This window comes from Phaethon aethereus, assembly GCF_964289735.1.
Source record: "Phaethon aethereus genome assembly, chromosome: 3".
In the NCBI taxonomy this organism is placed as follows: domain Eukaryota; kingdom Metazoa; phylum Chordata; class Aves; order Phaethontiformes; family Phaethontidae; genus Phaethon; species Phaethon aethereus.
Genome location: NC_138576.1, coordinates 109,840,510 through 109,865,285, shown reverse-complemented (window position 1 = coordinate 109,865,285; position 24,776 = coordinate 109,840,510). Strand labels below are relative to the sequence as shown.

Here is a 24,776-nt window from a genome sequence, read left to right as displayed (position 1 = left end):
CTGACCCTGTCAGTAATTGCAAAATATTTTACAGGGAAAGATTGTCAAATAAGACTTCACTTCCAAAGTAGTTTCCTAGTTAAATCTCCCTGTACTTTTTGTACTTGTAATGTTAGTACATCTCATAAAGACCAGGCAGGCTTGTCACATGGTTGTTTCATGTTTCGGTTTTGTTGGTTTTTTTGTTTGTTTTAGGGAAAGACAAAATGAACCCTTTCTTTTTCTGGGTTTTGGGCATTCTCATCTAGTCTACTTCTGGAATAGAAGTATACCTTTCAACTCAACAAATGAGACGTACTGCTACAGCACAGCCCGGGGCAGCACGGTGCTCCAAGGAGTAACTTTTGGTGGAATCCCAACTGTCCTGCTGCTTGATGTAACCTTCTTTTTTGTAAGTCCAGTTTCTATTTCTTGTATTGAAAACCCTCGTGGCCTTCTCAAAAGTGAGTTTGCTCGGAATTCTCTTATTTATCAGGTAGGGAATTGTTTCTGAGAATCTTCAGAATAAGAAATGTGCTAAGCCCTTCCTGGGAACATCAAGATGCTTTTCAAGTATTCATAAAGGTTCACATACATGTGGGATGACAGTGTCACTGTATGTTGGATGTGTGGATGTAAAAGAGTGCAATATCATAGGGTCTGTATGTGGAGTCACAGTGAGCTTTGTAGCGGTAGCTCAAATTTCCTGTCTTAACTGCAAGAACATTTTTTCTTTACTCTGGCTTTAAGTACTGGGTACGTTTTCAGGAAGGGAACAGCGTTGCTAACTTGTATTTCCTTTTGAAAAAAACAATCGTTATGGAAAATCTGTCATTTCACAGATTTTTTTTGTAATTGGATTTCATGAAGCTGTCGAGGAAATAATGTGCTGATCAGCTCAGTCCTGCCCAAAGGAGGAGTAGGATTAGTTGTTGGTCTGGAGGCTCCAAAGCTGGAGATGATCTGGAGGCCTAAGACTCCATTAAGATGTACAGTTATTTCTGTAAGTTTGGCCTAGGTGGTTTTAAGCCACCAGAAAAAGAGCTGTATATCTGAAATTGGCCTGATAAGTGAGGTTTCTGATCGTGAGACTAAAGGGATCACATAGTTCCTGAGTCCTAGAAAGCCACTATGGAGAAACTTAAAATTACCTGTGTAAGGTCTGAGCTGGTAGTTCTGTAGCAACATAGAGGATGTTACTAAGAGTTAGGTAGTGGCATTCTTTGCTGTTGGTTTGGTGTATGCAGCATGCTACCATAAATCCATTTTCTGAGGACGTACAGTATTTGCTCTATGCGACTGATGGCACAGCATTTAATAGTTGGAGTGTTTGGGGGAACTTTTTTTTAAAGCTGTGATTGAATTTTAAGACACTGTGTCTAGGCTTTCAAGTTCCTTGCTGTTGAACCCTCTGCTCAAACAAAATTAGCTAGAGAGTTAGATGCAAGGTAGATGGCTCTTCTTCAAGTACCGAGTACTGCAATTTATTTAGCAACTCCTGTATTCCTATGTTCGTGACATGTTTATTGCAGATCCCTTTAGTAACTGTCTGTTGGTGGGTTTCTGAATATTGTTTCTAGGTTGGTTTCCTAAGAAAGTGAGGTTTATATATTGCATTGTCTTCCCATTTTTGTCTGGCAGTTCCTCCTAATAACCGTAGAATAAATTAGGCAATTTCAACCAAAGTTGTCAAAGAGTCTAGAGAACTTTCCTGCTTGCAGGAAGTTTAATGGCCAGATGAAGGAGGAAGATCTAAATTAATATTCCCTGTGGGGAGGAAGGCTCTTATAAGAAGGTTTCATTCATTGTGAAATGCAGGAATCAGCTATGTAATCTTGACACGTAGATAATCTTGACATGTATCCTGGCTGGCCAGTCGGTATTTGCGTAGATCCAAATAAGTTACATCACTAGCACCACTTTCTAGCCAAACAGGTATGGGATGTAGGAGGGGCTAGGAGGTGAGGGCGTATGCGACAGATGCATAGCAAACAGGCCTTATTACTTCTGCTTCATTGCTTTGTGCAGAGCAACTTGTTTCTTTAAAAAAAAAGAAGAAAAGAAATGAATCTGTGAAATACATAGTGTTTTAGGGGGTTTTTTTCTTGTTTTATTTTCTTTCAAAAAGTGAAAATACAGCGGGAAAATTTGTAAAAAATATATTGCGGAGATCAAATATAAGTTTCTGCATTTTATGATCTGTAAGAATATATTACTTTTACTGAGGATAAAAATAATTCCCATTATGAGAAAATAGTTGAGCCCCCTACAGCCTGTTTATATCGCTGTTTAAAAATAAAACAAAATTGCAAGTCTTCCATCATAGTTCTGGTCATTAAGTAATGAATAATAGTAAAGGTGTATTTATGAAAGTTTTTATGCTCTCTGAAGTACTGCTTGCTACTTTTCCTGTCACAAACCTTCACACACTTGCAGTTCAGAAGTATTTTTGCATGCAGTTCTCCTCCTTTATAAATTAGAACAGGAAGGCAGGTGTTTGCTCCTTTGGTCCCAGACAGGTTGGTTTGTAGTGTGGCCACCACTGGATTGGTTAACATATGACAGTTGGTTTAGGAGCTAGGGCAGCATTTTTTTAACAGTTCCTGTACACCTAAGCATAATTATCATGGAGTGGAAAAATTGAATATTCAAAGATCTTTGTTTTTATTTTCCAGATTTTAATATTACTGTTTTCCATTATAAGAAAGAGATTCTGGGACTACGGTCGTGTTGCTCTGGTGTCAGAAGCTGAAAGGTAAAAAAGATACGCAATCAGACGGATTTGTTGAAACCGTTTGGGGAATGTGGAAATAGGTGCAGTAAATAGGGCTTAAATTAAGTGCATTTGTGTCAATTAGATATATTTGTAATCATATGCACATATTTGTTAAAAATATCCTCACGCTGCTTTGTGTGGAAAAACATCCCATTCACAGTTACTCTTTATGATTTCAGTAATAAGGTTGTGTGTTTGGCACTGTCATGAATTTCATTCTACGGCTGTGGGTTAAGGAAGTAAAGGTGAGAATATAGGCTGCTTGTCTGCTAACATGTCACATACTTACACATTGATGTTTACAGTATGTTTCTGTGATAGAAGGTTATTAACTGTCTTGTTTATCTTGGCTCAAGCCCAGTGTCTTCCTAGAGCTCCCTATGCGGCCTGTGCCATAATAATTCTGAAGGGTTTAAAAATAAGAGAAATGTATTGTTGCAGGTTTCTGAAATTCATCACAGGTTCTTAGTAATACTGCAAATGAGCTTTTGATTAGGTTTTTTTTTAAAAAATTATTTCTACAGGATGATGTCTTGGGATGTTTAAAAGCTATCTGTCTATTTATAAAGTGCGTAGACTTCAACAGCGAGCTTCTTCCTGGTATTAGTGGTGTAACAGTTGTGGTAAATTCACAACTAAGCAACAGGAAAGAACTTGAAAAATGGTTTTAGGTGTAATCCATGTACAGTTGTGGAAAGTAGTTGGTGAGGAAAAAAAAAAAAGACAGGCAATAACTGAGACCGCTAGCTCGGGCAGCAAGATGCTGTTGGTATAGGCTTCCATGTGGGCTGTAGAGGCCTGCATGGGACAAACGGGTCCTTGAGCAGTCAGGCACCTAGAAGCCTATGTTATTGTTGCTACTGGACCTGAGCCAGCTAGGTCAAAATTATTATAGATATACCTATGAATACACTTTAATCCATTTTAACATGTATTGTCCTGTAATTATGGGCTCATCACCATTGCAACATTTCTTTTTAGCAACAGACTAAAAGCAGGGACGTTGCTATATTTGAGGGCTAGAGTCTCAATGTTTCTAGCCTTGCTACAGGACTGAATTTGTGTGAGGAGATAGACTTGCAGGTAAGGGATTTAATTGTGCAGAGAAATTCTGAGTAGTGGCTGCAGGACGGAGGAAGAAAGGTGGAGGGAAAAGAGGTGATGTTTTGTAATGAGGAATAGCTGAACAGGAAGCTACCTTGCAAATGTGATCCTTGCTAGGCTTCCAAACCTGTGTTGTGTTCTCTTGTGTTGCTGTGGTTTAATATCCCAATAAAACATTGTTTTCTTTCTAGTTCAGTTAAATGCTCTCACGTCAGGAGCTCACACATCCTCCCTTTTCAACAGGAGACACAGCAAAAGTTTCTGTAATTAAGCATAATCTACAAGATGCAAACCACAGCTTTCATAAGTGAAAAAGTGTTTTTGTACTGCTTCCCTTAGTTACTTCAGAATTATGAAAAGTTGAAATAAATCTGTGGAATCCCATCACCTATTATTAAAGATACTTAAAAGAGTCATTTAATGTGTTTTAGTGAATCAAGATACAACCGATTGTCAACATCTTCATCAGTACCTGAAGATCTTGAATATGATAGGGTGAGTACTCTAGAGTTTTGATATGTTTTTTTATTAATGTAAACTATTTAATGGAATGTGTTGTAATTTGCTATTCCACCTAGCCCAATGAACCAGTCATTAAACTGGAAGACTGTCTATATGCAAAAATTAGTAATGTATTGTGGTTTTTACAGAACCATATGTAATCTCTGTCCATTTCCTGACCTACTATTGCCATATCACAAACCAGTATCTTGTTGTTTTGTTTTGCTTTTTTTTTTTAATTAGGAGGGGGACTATATGTTAGAGTTCCAGAAGGGAGGCAGGGAAGAGAAAAGACTGCTAAATAATTTGTGCTTAAATAACAGTTAGAAAAGTTGATCTTTATAGAACACTGTCTCCCTCGTGAAAATGAGAAGACTGGATGCAAGTGTGAGGCTAGTAATAATGCCATGAGCTCTTAATATTAAAACTGGTTTGGAGTGGAAGATAATTTTTTGGCCAAACCTTTTATCTGGTTCCATCCATGGTCTCTCTGGAGTCTTTGAATTCACACACATCTATCATTTTGTGTTGCAGCTTCAGAATGAACCACGTGAGAGTTGTCCAATGGTTGACAGCCTACATTTTAGCATTTTTTTATATGTATAAACTATTTATATATTTATTTAGTTTGCAAACTAAATAATTGCGTGAGCATCAAAAGCATACTGATGTTTGATCAGGATTGCTCTGCTATTTGTGTAGTTTTCTTTATCTTTTTTGAAAACTTTAAAGCAACTTTACCATTGAAACTGTTGAATAAAATGTGTCTCTCTAGCTTGATACTATTTGCTTGGAAGAAGAGGCCTTTTGAGAGACATGATTTTTTTGAACCATACTGGAACATTCAGTGAGATGTGATCTCTGCTGTACAGTTTCATAGGAGGATTTGTAAACCTATACAAGAAGCCTTTCTGTTAATGTAATCACAATGTTGTTTCTAACTACTGTTTAACTGATTAATTTGTATTAGACTCTCACAGACTTACCCTTGAAATTGGAGAGTCTCTGGAAATGGTTTTGGAAAAAATAATCACCTTTTCTGCTCTAAAACAATCCTTTAAAAAAAATTCCTTAGAAGCCTCAATCTTTACTTCTGTTCATTGGAGTTGGGATTTGGACACACCTGTATAAATTTAAGAAGCCCAAGCAATGAATGTGCAAGTAATTAAAAAACCCCTTAAATACTCTTTACTAGGTTCTTCATATGTCTGTCTTCAGAGAGTACGTAGAGCATGAGGTATTTTTCTGTATGTTCCTAAATTATGATTTCAGAGCAACAAACTGCCAACTTTTTAACTAAAGAGATTGGCTTAACAGAACCGCTTCTCTTCATTGTACAGACTAGAGACTATGTTTTTTGTATGTTAGCTCCTAAAAACTTCCTTCTTTATTTATAGGGGTTTTGTTCTTGGATGACAGCTGCTTTTCGGATGCAGTAAGTGTATGAAACAGAAATAGTGAGCTGTGGTTTGCTTTGCTCTTTTTTTTTTTCTTCTTTTTTTTTTCTTTTAATTAAAAAAGGGTGTTTGCATTAATATTTTTTTTCCTTGAGTAGGTAGCATTTAATACAAGCAGTGTATTATAGGTGCCTCTGGTGGGGTTGGGAAAAAGAATATGAAAACAAGGTCAGCTTATGGGAATACTTCTTCAGGATACAGCCTCTTTCTGCTGGCAGCCCTGGGACTTCCTTGGGACAGTGTGTGAACCTAAATGCATCTATGGCATTTATATGGATTTTGAGCTAATAACTAGGCGCTAGGCTTTTACCCTTCAAAGAGTACTGTGTGGGTGTTCCCCTGTTTGAAGCCAATAGGGCCCCAGGCAGGAAATTGGGTTTCCCTGCAAGGATTTCTGTGGAGAACTGGTGGTCTAGTTGGGGCTGGATTGACTAACTAGGAAAAGCCCATCCACTGTTTCTCAGAAACCAGGCACTAGATGTGTGATGTTCGTTCTTTGTATCTCTTGGGGCTTAGTAAATCATGATTTTTAAAAATCAATTTCTGCCTTGGGTACGCTAAAACAAAAAAAGTGTGGGGATTGACCCTGTCTTTCTCCGTTTTTGCTAGTTCAATTCCTTCCTTTTCCAAGAACTCAGATTTTAATGTTCTGTTCTGCTAACAATGGATAGATGATGAGAGTCCATTCCAAAGCCTATTAATATCATCTGTTAATTGGGTGTCATAAGAGTAAGGTGATTCTGTTGTCATTTTTCTCATGGGGAGCCTTTATGGAGATGAGTGAACGCTGTCACAGTGTGATCTTAAAGTTTGAGAGCTAGGCTTAACACCTTGTGACTGTCATAAAGCAGGAGGTCATAGCAAATGACTTTGTCCTATTTTAGGCTGATAAAAAAGAAGCTGGATTTACATTTGCTTTTCAGATTGCTTGTTTCCATCGTAAATTCCCTCATGTTAATTTTTGTACATTGATACTGCACAAGGAAAAAAACACTTTTGGAACTTACCATGTTGAAAACAGATAGTAATCGATGGAGATGTTACCGGGGAGACTGAGAAATTAATGTATGTTCAAAAACCACCCCCAAAACCTCCAGGATATTAAGTAGACTGACGATGTGCTTTTCTGTCTATGATACAGCGATGATGAGATTCATGACAGATGTGGTGAAGATGCCATACATTACCTTGCCTTCCAGCGTCACATCATCTGTTTGTTGATTGCTGTCAGCATTTTGTCTGTGTGTGTCATACTGCCTGTCAACCTATCAGGTGATCTACTTGGTAAGAATTTTTTTTATATTCTGAGAAGATTTTTGTGTTTTGTATCATTGCAAAAGCTTTTAGGATTTTTTTATTTTGATAAACTTTATAAGGTTTTTGGTTAGTTGTGTGTTGTCATCCCCCTACCCCTCTTAGTCTGATGTGTGTGTCATTTTGTGTGAAATTTGTATGAGAGTAGAGGGTTCTTTAAACATCTGGCAAAAACTCTTGTCAGAAACAAGATGGCAGACCTCATGCAAACATAGATGGCTAGACCTAGGAAGCTCAAGGCAGGATTAACTTGACCTATGCCCTCCTAACTGGTGTTTTTCTAGGCACTCTTGATGGTTTTTATTATTGGTGATTGCTAGTGGAAACTGTCTTCACAGTTGAGAAATCTTTTTCCAGTGTCCAGTCTGAATCTCTTTTGCTGCAATTTAAGGTCACAGAAGAATAGATTATTCTTTTCCTCTTTGCAATATCCTTTTAGCTACTTGAGGATTATCAATTCATCTGTGCTTTTTCCTCTTTTTGATAAACCAGACCAGTTAATTCAGTCATTAATGAGACCTGTTTTCTGTTTGGCTGATCATAAAATCGTCAGCCATCCTCTGAACTTTTTTTTATCTAGCTAGACCATCTTCCATTCTTCATTTCTGTCTTGGTTTGCAGCTCAAAACTGGATAAATCTTCTTGCTGAGCCTTTGTCAGTGCTGACTGGACAAAGAATTATCTCGTGTTTCTTGCAGTCTAGTCCTGATTATGTCTGCCAGTGTGACACCTACCTCTTTCCATTATTAAGTCACACTCAACAAATACGACGTGTGTCTTCTAGTCTGCCATTCAGGTTGCTAATGAGAATACTGGTGGACAGAACTCTGTTAAATCCTGTTTAAACATTTGTCCATTTTTGATAATGAGCCCTTATAAGACCATTTTATACCTGGCTTTGTATGAGTCTTGTCAATATCTATAGACAATCATGTCTATAAAGTCCTTCATTGTTGATCATCTTGGTGAATTGTGATGCCAAAAAAAAAAAAAAAAGCAACAATTCATTCTGCTTCCCCAGGAGCTCTCAAGTGGAATATTTGCTTGTGTGTTTGTTTTTATACCACAACAACTGCATCCTACTTTGTGTAATAACCTTGCTGATCTTTGTCCCTATAATTTATTCTCTTCTATTGTCCTTAATAATGTGGCCTGTTTTTTTTTTCAGTCTGCTCCTACCTGTATTTTAAAGAGCCTTGTGACTTAGCCCTCATCTGTAATGGAATATGTTGTGCCCTTGCCTTTAGTATTGTTTGTTTGTGGAACTGCCATCTGTGACTTCCCTATTGAGCTCTTTCTTAGCAATTCTCTGTTTAGATTAATATCTGTTTTCTTAAAGACCATTGCTGTTCTTTTTTTATTTGCATTTCTCTTTTTCTATTCTTTCGAAGGACCCTTTATCACTTCAGTCGCTGCTTCCTTGCTTTCCATCTCTCTGTTCTCAGCCAACATCCCTAGTTTTACAGAATCAAATCCAACACAACTGGTGCCCTAGTTGCTGTCTTCACCTCCTCTGTAAAGTAGAGCGGTAGATGCTGTTGCCTTTAAAGAACTTACAGAATGTAGTTCCCTCTTCCGGTCTAATTACTACCTGTATATTTATACCAAAATGGATTTTGCAATATGCATCAATTTGTGTGCACTGTCCTTCTCTAACTACAATTTGATAGAAGTTGTAGTATCTTGGATACCAATAGATGCTGTCCGTTAATTCAAATGACAGAGTATGACTGGCCATCTAAAGCAGGAGAATACAGCTTCTGTTTTCCTGCATTAATTTTTGTGATGCTAGGAAATACAGCTGAAAAACAAATCTGAAGTTTGTGTCTCTCGCCTTCTTCCTTCCCTTCCACCATATGTTGATTTTGTGCATTTGCAGTTTTTTCTGTGATGACTTAACTTGCAATGTGGTTTAACAGTGTATGCTAGAAGATTGTTTAGCTTTCCAGATATGCTTAGCTCTTTTTCCTTTGTGAACATGTACTCAGTTTTCACTTGCACTATAATTTCTTAAAATACTTGACAGTGTAGAAAAACAATGTCATATGTATTTTCTCATTTTTGACCTTACTAAGGTCATCAGTACTGTTTTGTCAACACTGAATTAATGCAGTTTAAAAAAAAACTGAGATAAGAAATCGGTGAACATGGAATAAAGATGTGAAGCAAATATGTTCAGATCCCTAAACAATGTTGTTAGTGGATGTGAAAGGAGATTGGAAGGAGCAAGGGAATGGCTGCAAAGATCTAGTATTAAGATTTTTAAAATAATCTATTATTTCTCTTAGTGGGCTGAATGTGGTATAATCCTGTTTCGTGGGGTTTTTTCTTCCAAATTTAAAATGCAATACAGTGTAAAACAGCATTGATTATGATTCTAAATCTCTTTAACAATGAACATGCTCAGCATTAAGAAGTAGTATATCAGCATTTAAGAATAAAAGCTGACTTTCTGATAGTTTGCATGTGAATGTTGCACCAGTTAATTATGCTGCCTGATTTTGTTGTTCTTAGATAAAGATCCCTACAGCTTTGGAAGAACTACTATAGTAAACTTACAAACCGGGTGAGTAAATCTTGCAGAGTATTTCTATGCTTATGTCTCTTTCCTGCTGTAGTCTCTAAACACATGAATTGATACTTGCAGTGTGGCTCATGGGGTAGGAATTACTTATTCACGCTTCATCAACTGAAACTGGGATATGTTCTGCTTCAGGCTATGCAGTTGCAGTGCCAATAAGAAATCTGGAGACTTGGCTTCTACTCTCTCAGCTCTTACTTCTTACACCACATGTTTCTCTTGGCTAATGACTGCACATCTAGTGATATTATTTTCAGAAATTTCCACATTAAAAGAAACTATACTTCAGAAGAAAAATAAAGCTGACAGCTTTACTAGAATGTGTAACTTGTATAATTTAAATTCTCTTACGTCAGATTTATGTGTATGCATATCTTTCCCATCTGAGATCACGATTAAAATTGCTTCTATGTGTTTCAAAAACAGTCTGTAAAATAGTTGAGATACAAAGCTGTAAAATTTTTCTGTTTTATTACTTGATCAATCCACGTCTATCCATGCTACTGTGTCCAACAGAGTTTCTGCAAATGCAATTTTTTTTTTTAAAACCACGTTATGAATCCTAGTAGCTAGTGGGGATTTTTTTGTTTGGTTGTGTTTTATTATCTGTAAGATAGGTCTCTGAATTTTTAGGTTAATTGTTATTATTAATGCTCTTCACAAAACTGAAGCACACAGTGTTCACAGAACACAACTTCTGTAAGCTTTGAGGAAGGAGCTATCAAAGCAGCAGAATTTACTCCCTGTATTAGGCTGTTTTTAATTTGAGTAAGGATTGTGTTCAAGGAGAGTTCAGTTAGGCACTCAGCACAGTAACTAATAAGGCCAATAAAAAACACTTTAGCAAATAGCATGGTGTGTGCCATTGGTCATCGGAATGAGAAGGCACAAGCCAAATGCTGCCTAAAAATGTCCATGTCATAGAATATCTGCTTTGCAGGTCTGTTACCCATAAAATTTTATGATAAGCAAGTAACCCTAATGGCTGTCCAACGCATCTGCATAGGGGTGACTGACTAAAAAAAAAACCTACCTTTTTTTCTTGCTTTGTGTTCAATTAGAAGTTCTGATCTGCTCAGCATTTTGATGGCTACTTGTATCAGTTGGACAATTAGTTCTTCCCGTTTCTCATATTCATAACATTTTGTCCGACAGTAATAATCTTCTTTGGCTGCACACGGTTTTTGCTGTTGTTTACCTCATTCTGACTGTTGTCTTCATGAGACATCACATGAAGTATGTCACGTATAAAGAAGAAAACATAGTAAGTTTCTGTATTGGGGTGAAAAAAAAACCAAACATACAGCATATTTGCAAGTGGATAATGCTAAAAAAGCAAATTGCTGAGATGCCTCCTGCTTGCTAGAATGTGACATAAGCGTGAAGGAATTAACTGAAAGCAAAGCTCCACTGAGTGAATTGTGAAAATGGATGGAGAGAAGGGGGCTGGGGAGGAATTTGTGAAATGTTGGTGTAACCTGTTACCAGTGTAGGTGGTGAACGTGATGCTGACTTGAATAGATGCAACTCCCATCAAAACTTCCTACCTCTTTTCCCCTCTACAATACAGCTACTTGTGCTGTGTCATTGCCTTCCTCATATTCTTGTTTTCTTTTTTGTGATGTGGTTTCTCAAAATTGGAGCTGTGTTTTCTCTTGCAGGTTAAGTGCACGTTGTTTATAACTGGTCTTCCAAAAAATGCAAAAGAAGAGACAATACAAGGCCATTTCATGTGAGTTCCATGCTTGAGTAGTATCACTGGGAACAAAAGACTTAAAATTGTCCTAGTAGTTTTTCCTGCCCAAGCAGAAATGGTTTTTGACATTTGCATTGTTTAAAGTTCATATTATAGTATCCATCTTCTAAAAGCCTATCTTATTCCTGAGACAGACTTGAGAAAAGACTGTATTTCAATAAAGTTAGTTAGCTGATCTTAAAATTAGAATCTAAGAAAGTGGCTGTGTTTCCACACTTTCCATTCATGCTCCCACATGGCCTTTACTTGGGAATAGTGCTGCACATCTCATATTAAAGGAGGTTTCAGCAATTGTCTCTCTGGAAGTCTCCACTCTGATACCTTGTTCAGAAATGAAATGAGTGATTGAGATGTCAGTCAGACATCAGTGATGCTCTTTGAAACAGTTTCTTCATTGTACTTTCTGTTCCTATTGTTCTCATGCACTGCTTGCTTTTCAGTGCTGCCTACCCAACCTGCACTGTGCTGGAGGTCCAGCTCTGTTATGATGTAGCCAAGCTTATTCATCTCTTCAAAAAAAGGTACTCATTTTTGTAATCTACCCGAGTTTAGCATAATTTTATGAATGCTTTGCCAGTCCTTAATCAACGAATATCAGTAGTACTAAGCTTGCACATGCTAGAAATTAATTCTGCTCTTAAAGTTCTGGTCTGTACTTCAGTTAGATTCAGCTGTGTTTTAAGGTGAGTTGTAGGGTTCAGCTCATTACTTGTAGGTGTGATATGTTGTGTGTTGCATAAGATAAGCTTTGACTTGCAGATTATTTATGTATGTATGTATTTAATTATTGTCAGGCAGTGCAAAGTGGAAAACTCAACTGTTGAATTAATAACTCTGGGATCCTGCTGCTTTGGCCGGAGGTGCTGGTCACAGGAGAAGAAAGTGTTATATTCTGGGCTATACATTGTTTCGGGTTTTTTTTCTTCTGGAACCTCACTACCAGTATAGGCTGCATAATGCTCTTGTGGCTTGAATATAAATTATACTAAGTAGCCAAAATAAGGTATATGAATGTCTTTTGGTGACTGATTAATTTGTTATCAGTCCTTGACATAACTTTTTCTCATGGGGATTATATTCTTCTTAAGCTTGATGTTGATACTGTTTTCCTGCAAAATGTTATGGATGTATTTTTCTGTCCAGAAAACAGGCAGAAAAAAGCCTGACTTACTATGAACACCTGCATCAGAAGTATGGCAAGCGGGTCCAAATCAACCCTAAGCCATGTGGTCAGTTCTGCTGTTGTGAAATGAGAGGATGTGAAAGGGTAAGATACTGTGTTCATTTTCAGTTATGGCTAGGTAGGTTGTTAGGTGAGTAGAGAATAGTTTTTATGTGACGTCTTGTTGCGCTTCAGAAAATTATTTATTCACTTATTGCAGATAGCTCATCCTTCATGTTCTTGCACTGTACAGAAAAGGAATTCCCCCAAACTTTTGAAAAATAATCTTAGAGCAAAAATTGAAGTGCAAGAAAAACTTCCTGTTTGTTTGTCTTCACAATTGTGACGTGATTTGTAATTTGTGGAGTAGTATGAGGAAGAGAGACAATAGTTTGTGTAAGATGTATTTCAATGAAGAAATTAACCATCTGGTACTTGGATGTAACAGTCATCAATTTCCCAACAGGAGGACGCTGTAGATTATTATACCAAAGTTAGAAATGAACTGATGGAAGAATATTCAAAAGAGGAACAAGCTGTTCATAATAACCCACTGGGAATGGCTTTTGTAACATTTCAAGAGAAATCCATGGCAACCTAGTAAGTTTTGTCTGCTGTTGTCTTTGTTTTCTTTTAACTATAATAGTACAACTGATCGCCTGTTTGTGTTGCTTGTTTGCTTATGTTGGTGGTTCTTCCTTTCTTCTTCACCATCCTGTGGATTTGGTCTGGTTTGCTTTCCGGTAAGTTTTCCCATAACTGTGCATTTAGCCTCTATACTTCGAGTGAAGAAAATATCTAAGGGACTAAATGGCTCTGGACATTTACTGGGATAAGGATCCTTTCCCTTCTGCATAGGATCTAGTCCATCAGTGTTGGTTAATAGTAAGGCTCTTGAATGCTAGTTGAATAGTCTTGAAGACTAATTGGCTCTTGAATATGAGTTACTGATTTCTCCATTTTCTACTGTGCAAATGGTCCAATTACAAAACTGTCAGAGTGGGTGTGAATTACACCACTAGTTAGTCGTCTTAACAAAGCAGTGTCAGTGACTGACCTGGCCATAGGTGGTAGATACACTTAATGTATCTCTCTTACTTGTTACTACAGATATATGTGTAGGCCTAATATCACAAGTTGTTCAGTGCTTGTTACTCAGTCATTTGTAGAGGAAATGCGTGTAGCCTCTCATTTTCTGTTGGCACTTTGTGAGCATCTTTTACTAACACAAAGTGGGTAAAGGGAAACAGAATAACATTTATATTACAAAAATAACATGTCATGCTTTTTTTATTCCTCATAGCCTCTCTGATTTAAATTATCTGCATTATTTTGACCTTCAGGTCATGTTAGAGAGCCAGTCTTTCAGGCTTTTTTTTTTTTTTTCCCAAAGAAGTCCAGGGTATGGAATTTTTTGCAAGAATTTGAGATGCTGGAGAAAGTTTTGCTTGCTGCTCTTTAATTGAGTAGTGATTGTGTCATGAAATCTGCACCCCCTCCTAATTTTGTAATGCTACATGCCATATTTAGAGAACCTAGAGCATGAAATAACATTTTAAGATGTGAAACTGAAAAAAGAAATAAGCACTGAAGTTCTTTCTCTAGTTGATTTTTCATATACAATTTTGATGGGATAGTCTGTCCTTGGGCATGTGTTTTGAGCTGTACTGCAGGCATCTCTGAGTTGAATAATCAAGAACTGAAAAGATTTTAGTTTGTTTAGCTTGGAATTGATGCGGTGGACTCCGTTCTCTGGAAAATTATAGAGTAGGTTACATGTGAAGCTGAGACTACCATCAAATTAGAAAGTTATTTGATGCCCTTAGTAGGCTCTGTTCCACAGAGCCCTGAAATAGGATGGGAGAAGCAGGAAGCCAGGACTGAGGTTCACAGTGTCAGGTGGTTGTAGAAGCTTGGTTAATGATGGTGCTTGGTAGTATGGCTGGTAGTGCTAAGCTTGCTCTGTATGTATTTTTAAAAATAAACTGTCAAAGTATAACTAACTTTCTTAAATACTTGCTGCTGCAAGATGCTGGCAATTTGACATCACTACTTGAATTCGGGTAAGGTAACGACTGGGCTTTTGCGAGTTATTTTTGTTTGTTTGGTGTTCGTGTGTGTGGTTTTCCATTTTCTTTGTGTTAAGAGCACAACTGAGAAACAAGCATATTCAGGAATTTTAGAGCCTACCTGTCCAAATAAAATATATACTGTTTCCATGCTAGTGTAATAGAGCTTATCTGAGTGGAACTTCTTTTACACAGTAACATGCACACAGCTGTCTTGTCTTTGAATATATGCCTAGCACTTCTACTGCTGTGTTTTGAGAAATCTTTGAAAGCATTTATTATGGGCATGTTTAAATTTTGTTTAAATACATTGATTGTCAATCAACTTATAGTATTAGAAGATAAAATTAAGTATTTTGATTATTTTAGGAGTTGGTGAAAGAGGGTAATATTTTGAATTGTGAGAATACCAGCACAATAAAATTTTTCTGAGAATTGGTACTCAAGGCAAAAAGGCTGGTTTTGATACCACTGTAATGAAATGAGAGGGCAAACTAATATTTTAGCCTGCTTTGATTTGAAAACAGCTGTAATTATGTAAAGAGGTGTTTAGGGAACCAGCTGGCTGTATTTTTTCCAACGGTCTCAGGTTTTGATTTATTTTTTCTAATTTTTTTTTTTTTTAAAAAGTCACTGCTGTTGTTCATCTTTGGTAGAAGCGCTGAACAACTCAAACCAAGACTGCTTTTTGTTTCCAACTTTGTCAGACCTGTGGTAGTAACTGTTTATATAATGGACATTACATGCATAATGTAATGTTACATTGTTGTCTAAGTACTGTCTTGACCTCTGGTTATTAAAAGCAAAAAAACCTTTATTGCTATTCCCAGTCTTTTTCATTACATATGCAGCATTTTCAGGTGTAAAAAAATTTGAAAAATCCTCCTCTTCTTTTTCTTCCTTACAGTATCCTTAAGGACTTCAATGCCTGCAAATGTCAGAGTATTAAGTGTAAAGGAGAACCCCAGCCATCATCCTACAGCAGGGAGCTGTGCATATCAAACTGGGAGGTTACATACGCTCCTTATCCTGAGAATATTTGTTGGTAAGATTCCTGTCTTACATCCGTTTATTCATAGTAACGTAGGTTTAGAACAGGGACAAGAGAAGGAGGCCGAGGGTGTTTTTTCTTTAACCCTAGACTAAGACTTTATGTAGTGTTTGGATGTGGATTATCTGCATCATTATTTCCATCACTGGTGTTCATCATTGACCTTGGGGAGGCTTCTCAGAGGCTTCGAGCTTTGCCACCCCGAAGTTTTGGTACTGCAGGTACTAGAGGTTATATATGAGGTTACGTGAGGTTAATGCATATCTACTGTTGAGATCTGAGGAAAGCAACTTGGTGTTAGTGCTGAGTGTTCTCCAAGTATATATATTTTTTCTGAGTTGCCGCATGACAAATGTAACTTGATCCACTCTGTGAACTATGATCTGTCTTCTGACTTTTTTTTATTGACCCGGTAAATTTCCCAGACTTTACTCACCGTTTACAGGAGAGTGTCAGAAAATAGAGAAATGCTTTTTCAATTAAACTGTTCCTGTGCTGCCTTCTGTCATGCTTATAGGCTAAAAATGACTAAACATTTTCCAATTGTTTTGCAAATTACTTAGGGTTGGGCCAGTATAATCCCCTGTTCATGTAACAGTAAATTTGTTGTGACATTTACATTGCCCAAACCAAAAATGCAGGTGAGACATAAACATGCACAAGTTACTGTATTTCACCTGTATGTAACTGTTTCTTAAAAAAAAAAAAAAAGTACACTTTTTCCCTAATGATTTTAATAGAAAATTACTTTTAGGGTGATTATGCTATCTATTTCTAATAACTGAGAGGTTTGCTTTAGAACTACAACTCTGCAATTGAGAATAAAGTACAGAATCTTTAACCATAAAGCAAGCAACCATGATTCTTAGTTGTGTCTTTTGCAGCTGTGTTATTTTGCAACATGAATTACAAATCTCTTGCAAGCTGCTTTCTGAGTAGAGTCAGTTTAATCTGCCTTTTTCCTGAAAGGGATCTTGCATGCGTGTGTGCTTTGTTTCCTCTTCCGTTCTTTGAGGAAATGATCGTTGAGACTAAGGGGGTTGAAACACTTACAAAACTTTTCCAAACATCTTGGAGAGGGAAAGATGGCAGGGTTTTGTTGTTTGGTTTCTGGATTTTTTTTTTTCCTGTTTTTTTTCTTTTCTTCCCTCCCACTTGAAGAAAGTGAGGCACAGGAATTTGCGAAGTTACTTACCTAGGCTCACAAAAAAGAGTTGTCATAACTGGGGATGTTACTGAGCCTCTGTATCCCTGTTTTGTCTTGTTCTAAATTCTTGGCTTTGGTTGGGGTTCAAACCACCCCAATCGTTTTGGGAACCATTTCAGATAACATTTAAGAACTTTACCTGTTTAAGACCTATGGTTGCTGTTCTGATGTGGCAGGAAGGGATGCAGGGTTTTTTAATTACTTTTTTCAAATCAGTTTCTTGCTAGATTCTGCCTCTGATAGCTATTCTCCTTGCAGAAATTCTCTGTATCTTCTTTTTCTGTTTCTTCCTCTTCTAACTTTGTTCAGTACTTCTATATTAATAAAAAGTGGAAGTGTTTCATCCCAAACCTTGACTGCATTAGACATTGTGTTTGTGTTATGGAAGACTAAATATGTTCTTCTGCAAGTGCAGTTTATGTTATCATTCAAGGAAGATTGCACAGTTTTCTTTATCTCTAATAGCAACTGGAGCTTGTCTAGTACTTTGTTATATAACTTTAAGACTATGAAAGCTCAATTTAGAAAAAGCAGTGCCACGTGTTACTTGACAGATAGTATATAATTTTTAATAGCAAATGCTTACTGCTTGGCTTTATGTCCTTTTTTCTTTTTTTTTTTTTTCCCCCAGGAAAAATCTTTCAGTGCATGGACTGAAATGGTGGTTTAGATGGGCTTGCATTAATTTGCTGCTTTTTATTGTGCTGTTTTTTCTTACTACTCCTTCCATAATCATCTCAACCATGGACAAGTTCAATGTCACTAAACCTATTCACTACCTTAATGTGAGTATCACCATATGTTTGGATATAGCTGTGTATCAGAACGTTGATAAACTGATACATGTGTGGTAAGACAATGAAATGATGTCTATAAGGTACATTCAGTTGAAATTCTCAGGATTGTTTTACGTAACAGCTGATTAAAAAGCATACGTCCAGAATCAGCTCTTCAGTCCTCTTTTGTGCCTTGATAGTAGGCTGAAGTAATTTCATCTGAAATTTTATATTGTTATAAATGTCTTATTTGTTTGTAGTGAAAATTTGCATTCCAAATTTACATAATTCTAAATCTTATAATCAAAAACCTTTGCCAAAAATGGAATTTCAAGTCCAACTTGTGTTTTGATTTTTATGATGAGATAGGGGAGGAATTCAGATTTTAAACTCTGAAGTAAAATGCCATGGTGTTGTTTTGCTTATTTGACTCAAAAAAGGATGGCATATATATATCTGGTCCTAGTTTGACTGCAGCCAAAACCTCTTGCAAATTGTTCATTTTAAATACTTCCCCAGGCTAGTGTAAACTACATAAAAACTGTTTGAGAGACTTCACTCTCGTGGAATTTAATTCCCAATCCTACTCTTGCTTTTTGTCTTGCACACCAGTGCTAAGCACTCCCTCATTTTAAGACTGTATCTGAATATAATTTCCACAGTCCAACCTGCTATAGTTTACAAAAAGCAAAAATTGCAGCCTCTGTTCTACCACAGCTGCACTAAAATGTTTTTAATACTACTTCTTTTTTCCTCCCACTAGAATCCCATCGTCAGCCAGTTTTTCCCAACGCTCTTGCTCTGGTCCTTCTCAGCTTTGCTACCAACAATTGTCTATTACTCAACTTTGCTGGAGTCCCACTGGACAAAGTAAGCAAGATTTTCCTCTGTTTTGGCCTTATCAGCTGAATTACTAAAATAAACGGGAGAAAGGGCTTATCTTTTAATGGAGCTCTTAAATCCACAGACCTCTTGCAGCAAAGAATAGCATGTTCTTGTCTCTTTCTAGTGTTATAACCAATGCTTTGGAGTTTAAGTAATTTGTAGTTAACACAGCAAGTGTAATCTGACCACATGATGTGCTTATGCCTCCCACCTCTTTCTGTTTAATCAGAAAAAAAATGTATAAGAAGGCTTAGGGGGTGTAGCTTTAACAGGAGCATGGAAAGTGCCTCTGATCCCATAACTAGCTCGCTCTCTGGGAATATAGGAGGTGTGGGTTTGGATCCTCTCCAGGCTGAGAACATCAGAGAACCCCAGAATCTAACTTCAGCAGAAAGTGCTCCAACTGCTAACATGCTACTTATAAAAAGGGCATCCATCTTTTTGTTGTTTTGCATGAAAAAATGGTCTGGATGTAACTCTTGCTGTACAACTCAGTTGCTGTTGGATATTGTTAGTGGTTATCTGAGAAGACCTATGGGACCAAGACCCAGAAGATGTGCTGATGCAAGATTTTCATATACGATTGGTGCACTACAGAGATGTCAAGCACAGTGATGTTCTGCTAGCTTGGAGAACTCAGCACAGCTTGGTTTGGTGTACCAGATTTCATCCCCAGTTTACCTACAGTCATATCAAAGCATGATACTGCACACTGAATCCCAGCTTCACTCGGCTTCACTCAGTCTTTGCCATAGTGTCTCTAGCCATTTTTTGTTTGTGTTTTTATGCTAAGGTCAATTTTTTTTGACTTTTTGTATCATTTGCTTGTAAGACATTGTGTCCAGAAGCTACTGTTTATTCATCAAAGTTGTATGCTTTTCATCAACTTTTTTGCTTTTTGGTACATGCACTAGGCACATGCACTTTGAGCCCTTCTTAATCAACTGAAATAATCAGTGAAATAATAAAGTCACTAGTGATCACAGATCTGATTTCAAGCCTTGGTATAGTTATACTGATATGTCCCGCAGTGCCCAAGGGCTACATGATCCTATAATAAAACCTCTGTGGTTTTAATTGCACTATCAGACACCACCTTCAACAGTCTGAATTGTTTATAGCAATTGCTGCACTTTTCTGGCAACAGTGTGTCACTAGATAGATGTTCCTGCTACTGTAGCAGCGGTATAGCATTAGTAGTGTCATGTTGTTCCTAAAGACTTGGCAAAGACAGTCAAGTAGCTTGTCTAAGTGTCTGGTTTCTTGGTAGTGGTGCCCTTTTACAAACTGCCTAATCCCTCTTGGCTTAACACTTGAGGAGCTGTTTGTTTACAAGGTGTTGTGAGATGCGCGTATCATTGGATGAGACACCAGCTGTGATTATTGCACATCCCCTTGCTTGTGGTGCAGACCTGTAGTGATGCTAATCCAGAGTCTGGATTAATGTTCAGAAATGTTTGGGTTTTTGCCCAAGGAGATACTGAGAGCCTGCTTAGTCCAAATTAGTGAATATCTCAAAGATGGTTGTTTTTGTGAGTATCTTGTAGCAATGCGATATGGTAGGGGGAAGTCTGATGGGTGTTGACATTCTCTGGGCAAGATCCTTCATGTGTGGAAGTCTTTTTGTATGAGTTTCTTACTCAGTGACTTTTTATGCTGGTAGATCTGCAGAGAACAGAATTATGATGCATAAAGTCTACATATTTTTGATCTTCATGGTACTGATTCTGCCCTCCCTTGGTCTGACCAGGTAAAGAATCATAGTTTAATGCAGTAATGTTTGAGTATTTTTATCTTATGAGACAACTTCTGTTTTCTAGTTGCTAGTTGAGGTACAGTTGATGTACCCCCTCCAGCATGTATGGTTGTATTGTCATTACGCATTAGATTTCAATGCTCATCTTTCATCTGAGGACCTCATAGCCCTTAAAGTTTCCAAAGGCTGGCTTTTCTTTTAGCAAACAAATTTAAGACCTTGTAAGCTCAATGACTAATGGAAAGTTGCCCATGCTCACCATCATAGCTGAGAACCCACTTTCCTGACTATGTCTTATACTTCAGTTATAGTAGTGCTTTTCTTTCGACCGTTAGAGTATTTGACTGTTTCCCTGGCTAACCGGGTTACATCTATTTGTGCTATCTATATAATAACTGTTAAAAATGAAACATTAAAACTTTAGTATGAAGTAGATGTTTCTGTTTTGTTTGATTCTGTATCTTTTTTCCTATTTCTATCAATAACTGTGATAAAGCTAAAGTAGTGTTCAGATTATTTGATTAGATTCTCTCTATCCACTATCCTGATCTGAACTACGTAAAAAGAGAAGCAATTTTACACAGTACTGAGCTGTTGGAGACTGAATTGCATTAACCATCTTTCTTTCAGCCTTGATTTTTTTTTCCGTTGGCTGTTTGACAGAGAGTCGTCTGATTCTGCAGTTAGGCTGGAGTAAGTATTAGCAACTCTTTGCTAAAGGAATACTTAGGACTTTGGGGTTTTTTTGCTTTTGACTAACCTTGGTTAGTGTTTATTAAAACTTGCTCGGGGATGGTACCCTGTGGGATGATGTTGAGCTTTTGAATAAGGGGAGGAGAATGCAAGTGATTTTGCTATGAAGAAATCCATACTTTTTTCCTGCTAGCGAATATATGCAAACATTCAATAAAGAGACAGTTATTTTCCCAAAACCGTAGAAATTTTTTTAGAAGACAAGAAGGGACAGGATGATATGATGCAGGTGAGAGGGGACCAGAAAATGTACTGAAGATTGTTGCATATCATGGACAGGGGATCTTCCCAAGGATCACAGTGAGACCAAATAGCTGCAGCAGTTCTCTTTCTGAAATCCATTGACTCTTGATTTTAAGAAACAAGAATGTTTTTACACCAGCATTGCAAACTTGCAAATATTGGTTATTATAAGCTCTTGTGACTGTGGCTGAAGGGAAAGAATAGAATGCAATTATTAGGACACAGTTACGTTTCCAAATGCTGTTTCAGTCAGTAACAAGACGACAGTTAGGAGTTACTAAACTAGGAGAGACAATTATTCTGTTGCAGTCTTATCTCATCCTGTCTTGGGTTGCTGTTGCAGACATCAAATGATGCTCTTGTCAGCTATGAGCCACCCATCAGACTGCTGTATCTTTTTGTAAACAGTTTATTCCTCATCCAAAGTGCAACTCTGCCAGGTTCTTACAGCATAGTGCATTTACTGCATTTATAGCTATGTAGTACTCTTTTTTTTTTCGACAAGGTTATTGGAAGTCTTCTAGCCATTTCTTATGGTGTCCAGTGCTTATCCTTACAGTTAGAGATTTCCAAAGGTGATAGGGATCTATTGTATATATGCTATATTTGCTTGTCTGCTTTCCAGTCTGTGTCTGATGTCTTTCCTTGCAGATGTGTCTTTTTGCCTGACCAGGGAGCCTTCTTTGTGAACTATGTGATTGCCTCTGCTTTCATTGGCAATGGGATGGAGCTGCTGCGCCTGCCTGGCCTCATCCTTTACACCATACGCATGATAATGGCCAAGTCTACAGCAGAAAGGAAAAATATTAAACAGGTATTAGAGCCCCTCCTCAGCAAGAGGCAATTAAATGACTGATCATTATCAGAAACAGTGGGAGCCCCTGTCCTTCACACCATGAACTATCATCTGCTGTCATTTCTTTTGGCCTTTGTTTCACTCATCCATGACAGGTTCATATTCCCTTAATTTGCAGCACAGGTAACGGAGAGGTATTTATTCAAGTCGGAGATGGTCAAAAATCAATACTCAAACTCTGAACTTAAGGTATTATTCTCTTCATACCTCCAAGTCAGAGTTTTATGATTTGGATTTGATAGGATTTTATCTTCTAGTCTAAACTTCAGGGGTTTTTTTTAACTCAAATCTCTCTATAGTTAGTTTCTCCTGTCAGCCTGCACGTGTGTACAACTTTAATCTGAACATACACCTAGCAAAATACATACTTATTGTCTTTATTCCATTTTAAGTGGTGGACTTTCACTTCGAGATGATGTGTTGTCTTGCAGACTGAAATTTCAGGTGTTACAATGGGAACTTAAGCCTGTATACAACTGCCTCTGTTCTTCCTTCTTTTTTTTCTTTTTTTTTTCTTTTTTGTGAGTGGGTTCCATTTTTAAAAGATTCTTTTAAACATTCGCTTCTGTTAACTGTTGCATATTACCCCTTGCTCTGGTTGAAATGATTTATATTGATTTCTTTATCTCAAAAGGAAAAAGTGGGAATACTGACCACACCAAAGCTTTGATATTTTGAGCTTTCCCTACTGGGAAGGCCAACACAAGGAATAGTACAGATTCAGTGGAATCTGCAGTGAGATGAAGATTCTGAGTTTGGCACATTTTCTTCCTTGTGGTTTTAAGTCGTTGCTTCTTGTAGATGAAAACAGATTCCCTGAGGAATTACTTTAAGGCTATGAAAGCAGCAGCATATTTTCTTTAAGTACAGATGCTTAAAACGCATAATACTTCATCTCTCTAATTAGGACATTTATGCCTGTTAAGGAAATAACTGATCTCTCATAGAGAGAGAATAAGAGAAGGTGAATTGCTGCTTTAGTGAATCTATTCTGAACTCCTGAAACAGTGATAGGATAGAACACCCAAAACTCTCATGTTGTTTTTGTTCCTAGCAACAAGCATTTGAATATGAATTTGGAGCAATGTATGCCTGGATGCTGTGTGTGTTCACTGTCATCATGGCCTATAGCATTACGTGTCCCATCATTGTCCCATTTGGTAAGTTTTCCGATGAGCTGTGGGGCACTGTGTGAGGAAGCTGGGGGTATGTGGGAGGTTTGGAAGGCCCAGTTCTGCATTCTTATTCCAATTCAAATGCTGATAATCCTTAGGACTTGGATCCAAGATTCCTTCCCTTCTTGTGGGAAAACAAGGCAGAAGATGGTGAATTACTTAGCTCTTGTACTGCCTTTAGAAGTTGAAAGTATTTTTAATGTCTGTTAGATGCTTATTTTATTTCTGTTTGTTATTTGTTGTTATTTATTACAAATTTGAGTGTATTAGCTCTGGTGGCAGTTTTTAATTGTTAAGCATAGGTGTTTAGTTAGGTTTTGGGATGAGGGAGTTATTTTTATCTCTGGGTTTTTGAGGTCTGGGAGAGAAGCAAGCTGCAGAGTGTACCCAGCCCAGAGGTCCACTTTAAGCAGCCAAACTTAAGAGACATTTTGGTCCCCAAATCCTTTAGGCACATTTGAAATAACTTTTGTCCTAAAGTTTGACTGATTTATGTAAAATGAAGCCCAAAAATAAGCATGTTGATCCAGTAGCAAGAGACTGGAAAACTACCTGTCCTTTTCACTACTGCAGCTCTTCTATATTGCAAACCATTTATCTAAAATTTCACACCCTGAATGAGAATGAGAAAAGGGGCTGTGGTCATCACTGTGCTATGGACAGCTGTATGCTCCATGGTCCTGACCGCAGGGATGTGACCTAACGATGTGCTGACTGCTTTGCTGGGACATGGTCTTGGTGAACATAATAGCTGCCCTTTGACTGGAAAAGGAAATGCTCTATACGCTGGTAGATTTGCCAGCTTAGAAAACCAGTTAACTAGGCACAGCTGCCCTATGGTGTCAGTGGAGCTGCAGTCCTACAGGACCCTAAGAAGGTCTCCAGATCTGAGTCACAGACGTCCTTGTCTAGGATTTCTCTTAAGTTGGTTTATCTCTGTCCCATGAACAAAACTTAACATTTCTGCCTTAAGTTGCCTGTATATCTGGCTTTGACTACTTCCTTCTTCCTGTACCAGCCATTAAATCCTGTATGGGTGTGCAAGAAACTTAGCAATCTGACTAGAACTCATGGACAGTTGTCCATCTTTAGTGACTGTGACATGATCTATGTCTTATTTGATTGCATCTTTCATTCACAGAGATTCTGGACTGTCATAAAAATTATTTGTAAAGAATCATTTAGCAGCTACAGATATCTCCACTCTGGAAACCTGTTTGTCAGGCATAAGTAGTACTACATCATTTTATATAGTTGGTATTTTCCTTTTCTAATCTAAAATTTGAGAGAGCTAGATACAACATGACTAGCTAAATTAGCTGTTGTTCAGAACTGGTTTTAATCAACAATCTTATTATTGGGAGAATGTGGTCAA

At 37.5% G+C, this 24,776-nt stretch overlaps 1 protein-coding gene across 1 annotated transcript in view; it reads left to right on the top strand.

Moving 5' to 3' along the window:
• TMEM63A (transmembrane protein 63A) overlaps nt 1-24,776 on the top strand; it is a gene marked incomplete at both ends in the record, with an annotated part of 38,284 nt that overhangs the window by 8,176 nt on the left and 5,332 nt on the right. The window contains 18 exons of the mRNA XM_081998599.1: nt 196-391; nt 2,655-2,734; nt 4,291-4,354; nt 5,758-5,795; nt 6,959-7,101; nt 9,646-9,697; nt 10,868-10,976; nt 11,374-11,444; nt 11,909-11,989; nt 12,612-12,735; nt 13,097-13,230; nt 15,607-15,744; nt 17,589-17,742; nt 18,497-18,603; nt 20,282-20,368; nt 21,005-21,067; nt 22,022-22,184; nt 23,281-23,386. Of these exons, the coding sequence (XP_081854725.1) occupies nt 196-391; nt 2,655-2,734; nt 4,291-4,354; nt 5,758-5,795; nt 6,959-7,101; nt 9,646-9,697; nt 10,868-10,976; nt 11,374-11,444; nt 11,909-11,989; nt 12,612-12,735; nt 13,097-13,230; nt 15,607-15,744; nt 17,589-17,742; nt 18,497-18,603; nt 20,282-20,368; nt 21,005-21,067; nt 22,022-22,184; nt 23,281-23,386 (1,910 nt within the window). The remainder of the gene's footprint in view (nt 1-195; nt 392-2,654; nt 2,735-4,290; nt 4,355-5,757; nt 5,796-6,958; nt 7,102-9,645; nt 9,698-10,867; nt 10,977-11,373; nt 11,445-11,908; nt 11,990-12,611; nt 12,736-13,096; nt 13,231-15,606; nt 15,745-17,588; nt 17,743-18,496; nt 18,604-20,281; nt 20,369-21,004; nt 21,068-22,021; nt 22,185-23,280; nt 23,387-24,776) is intronic.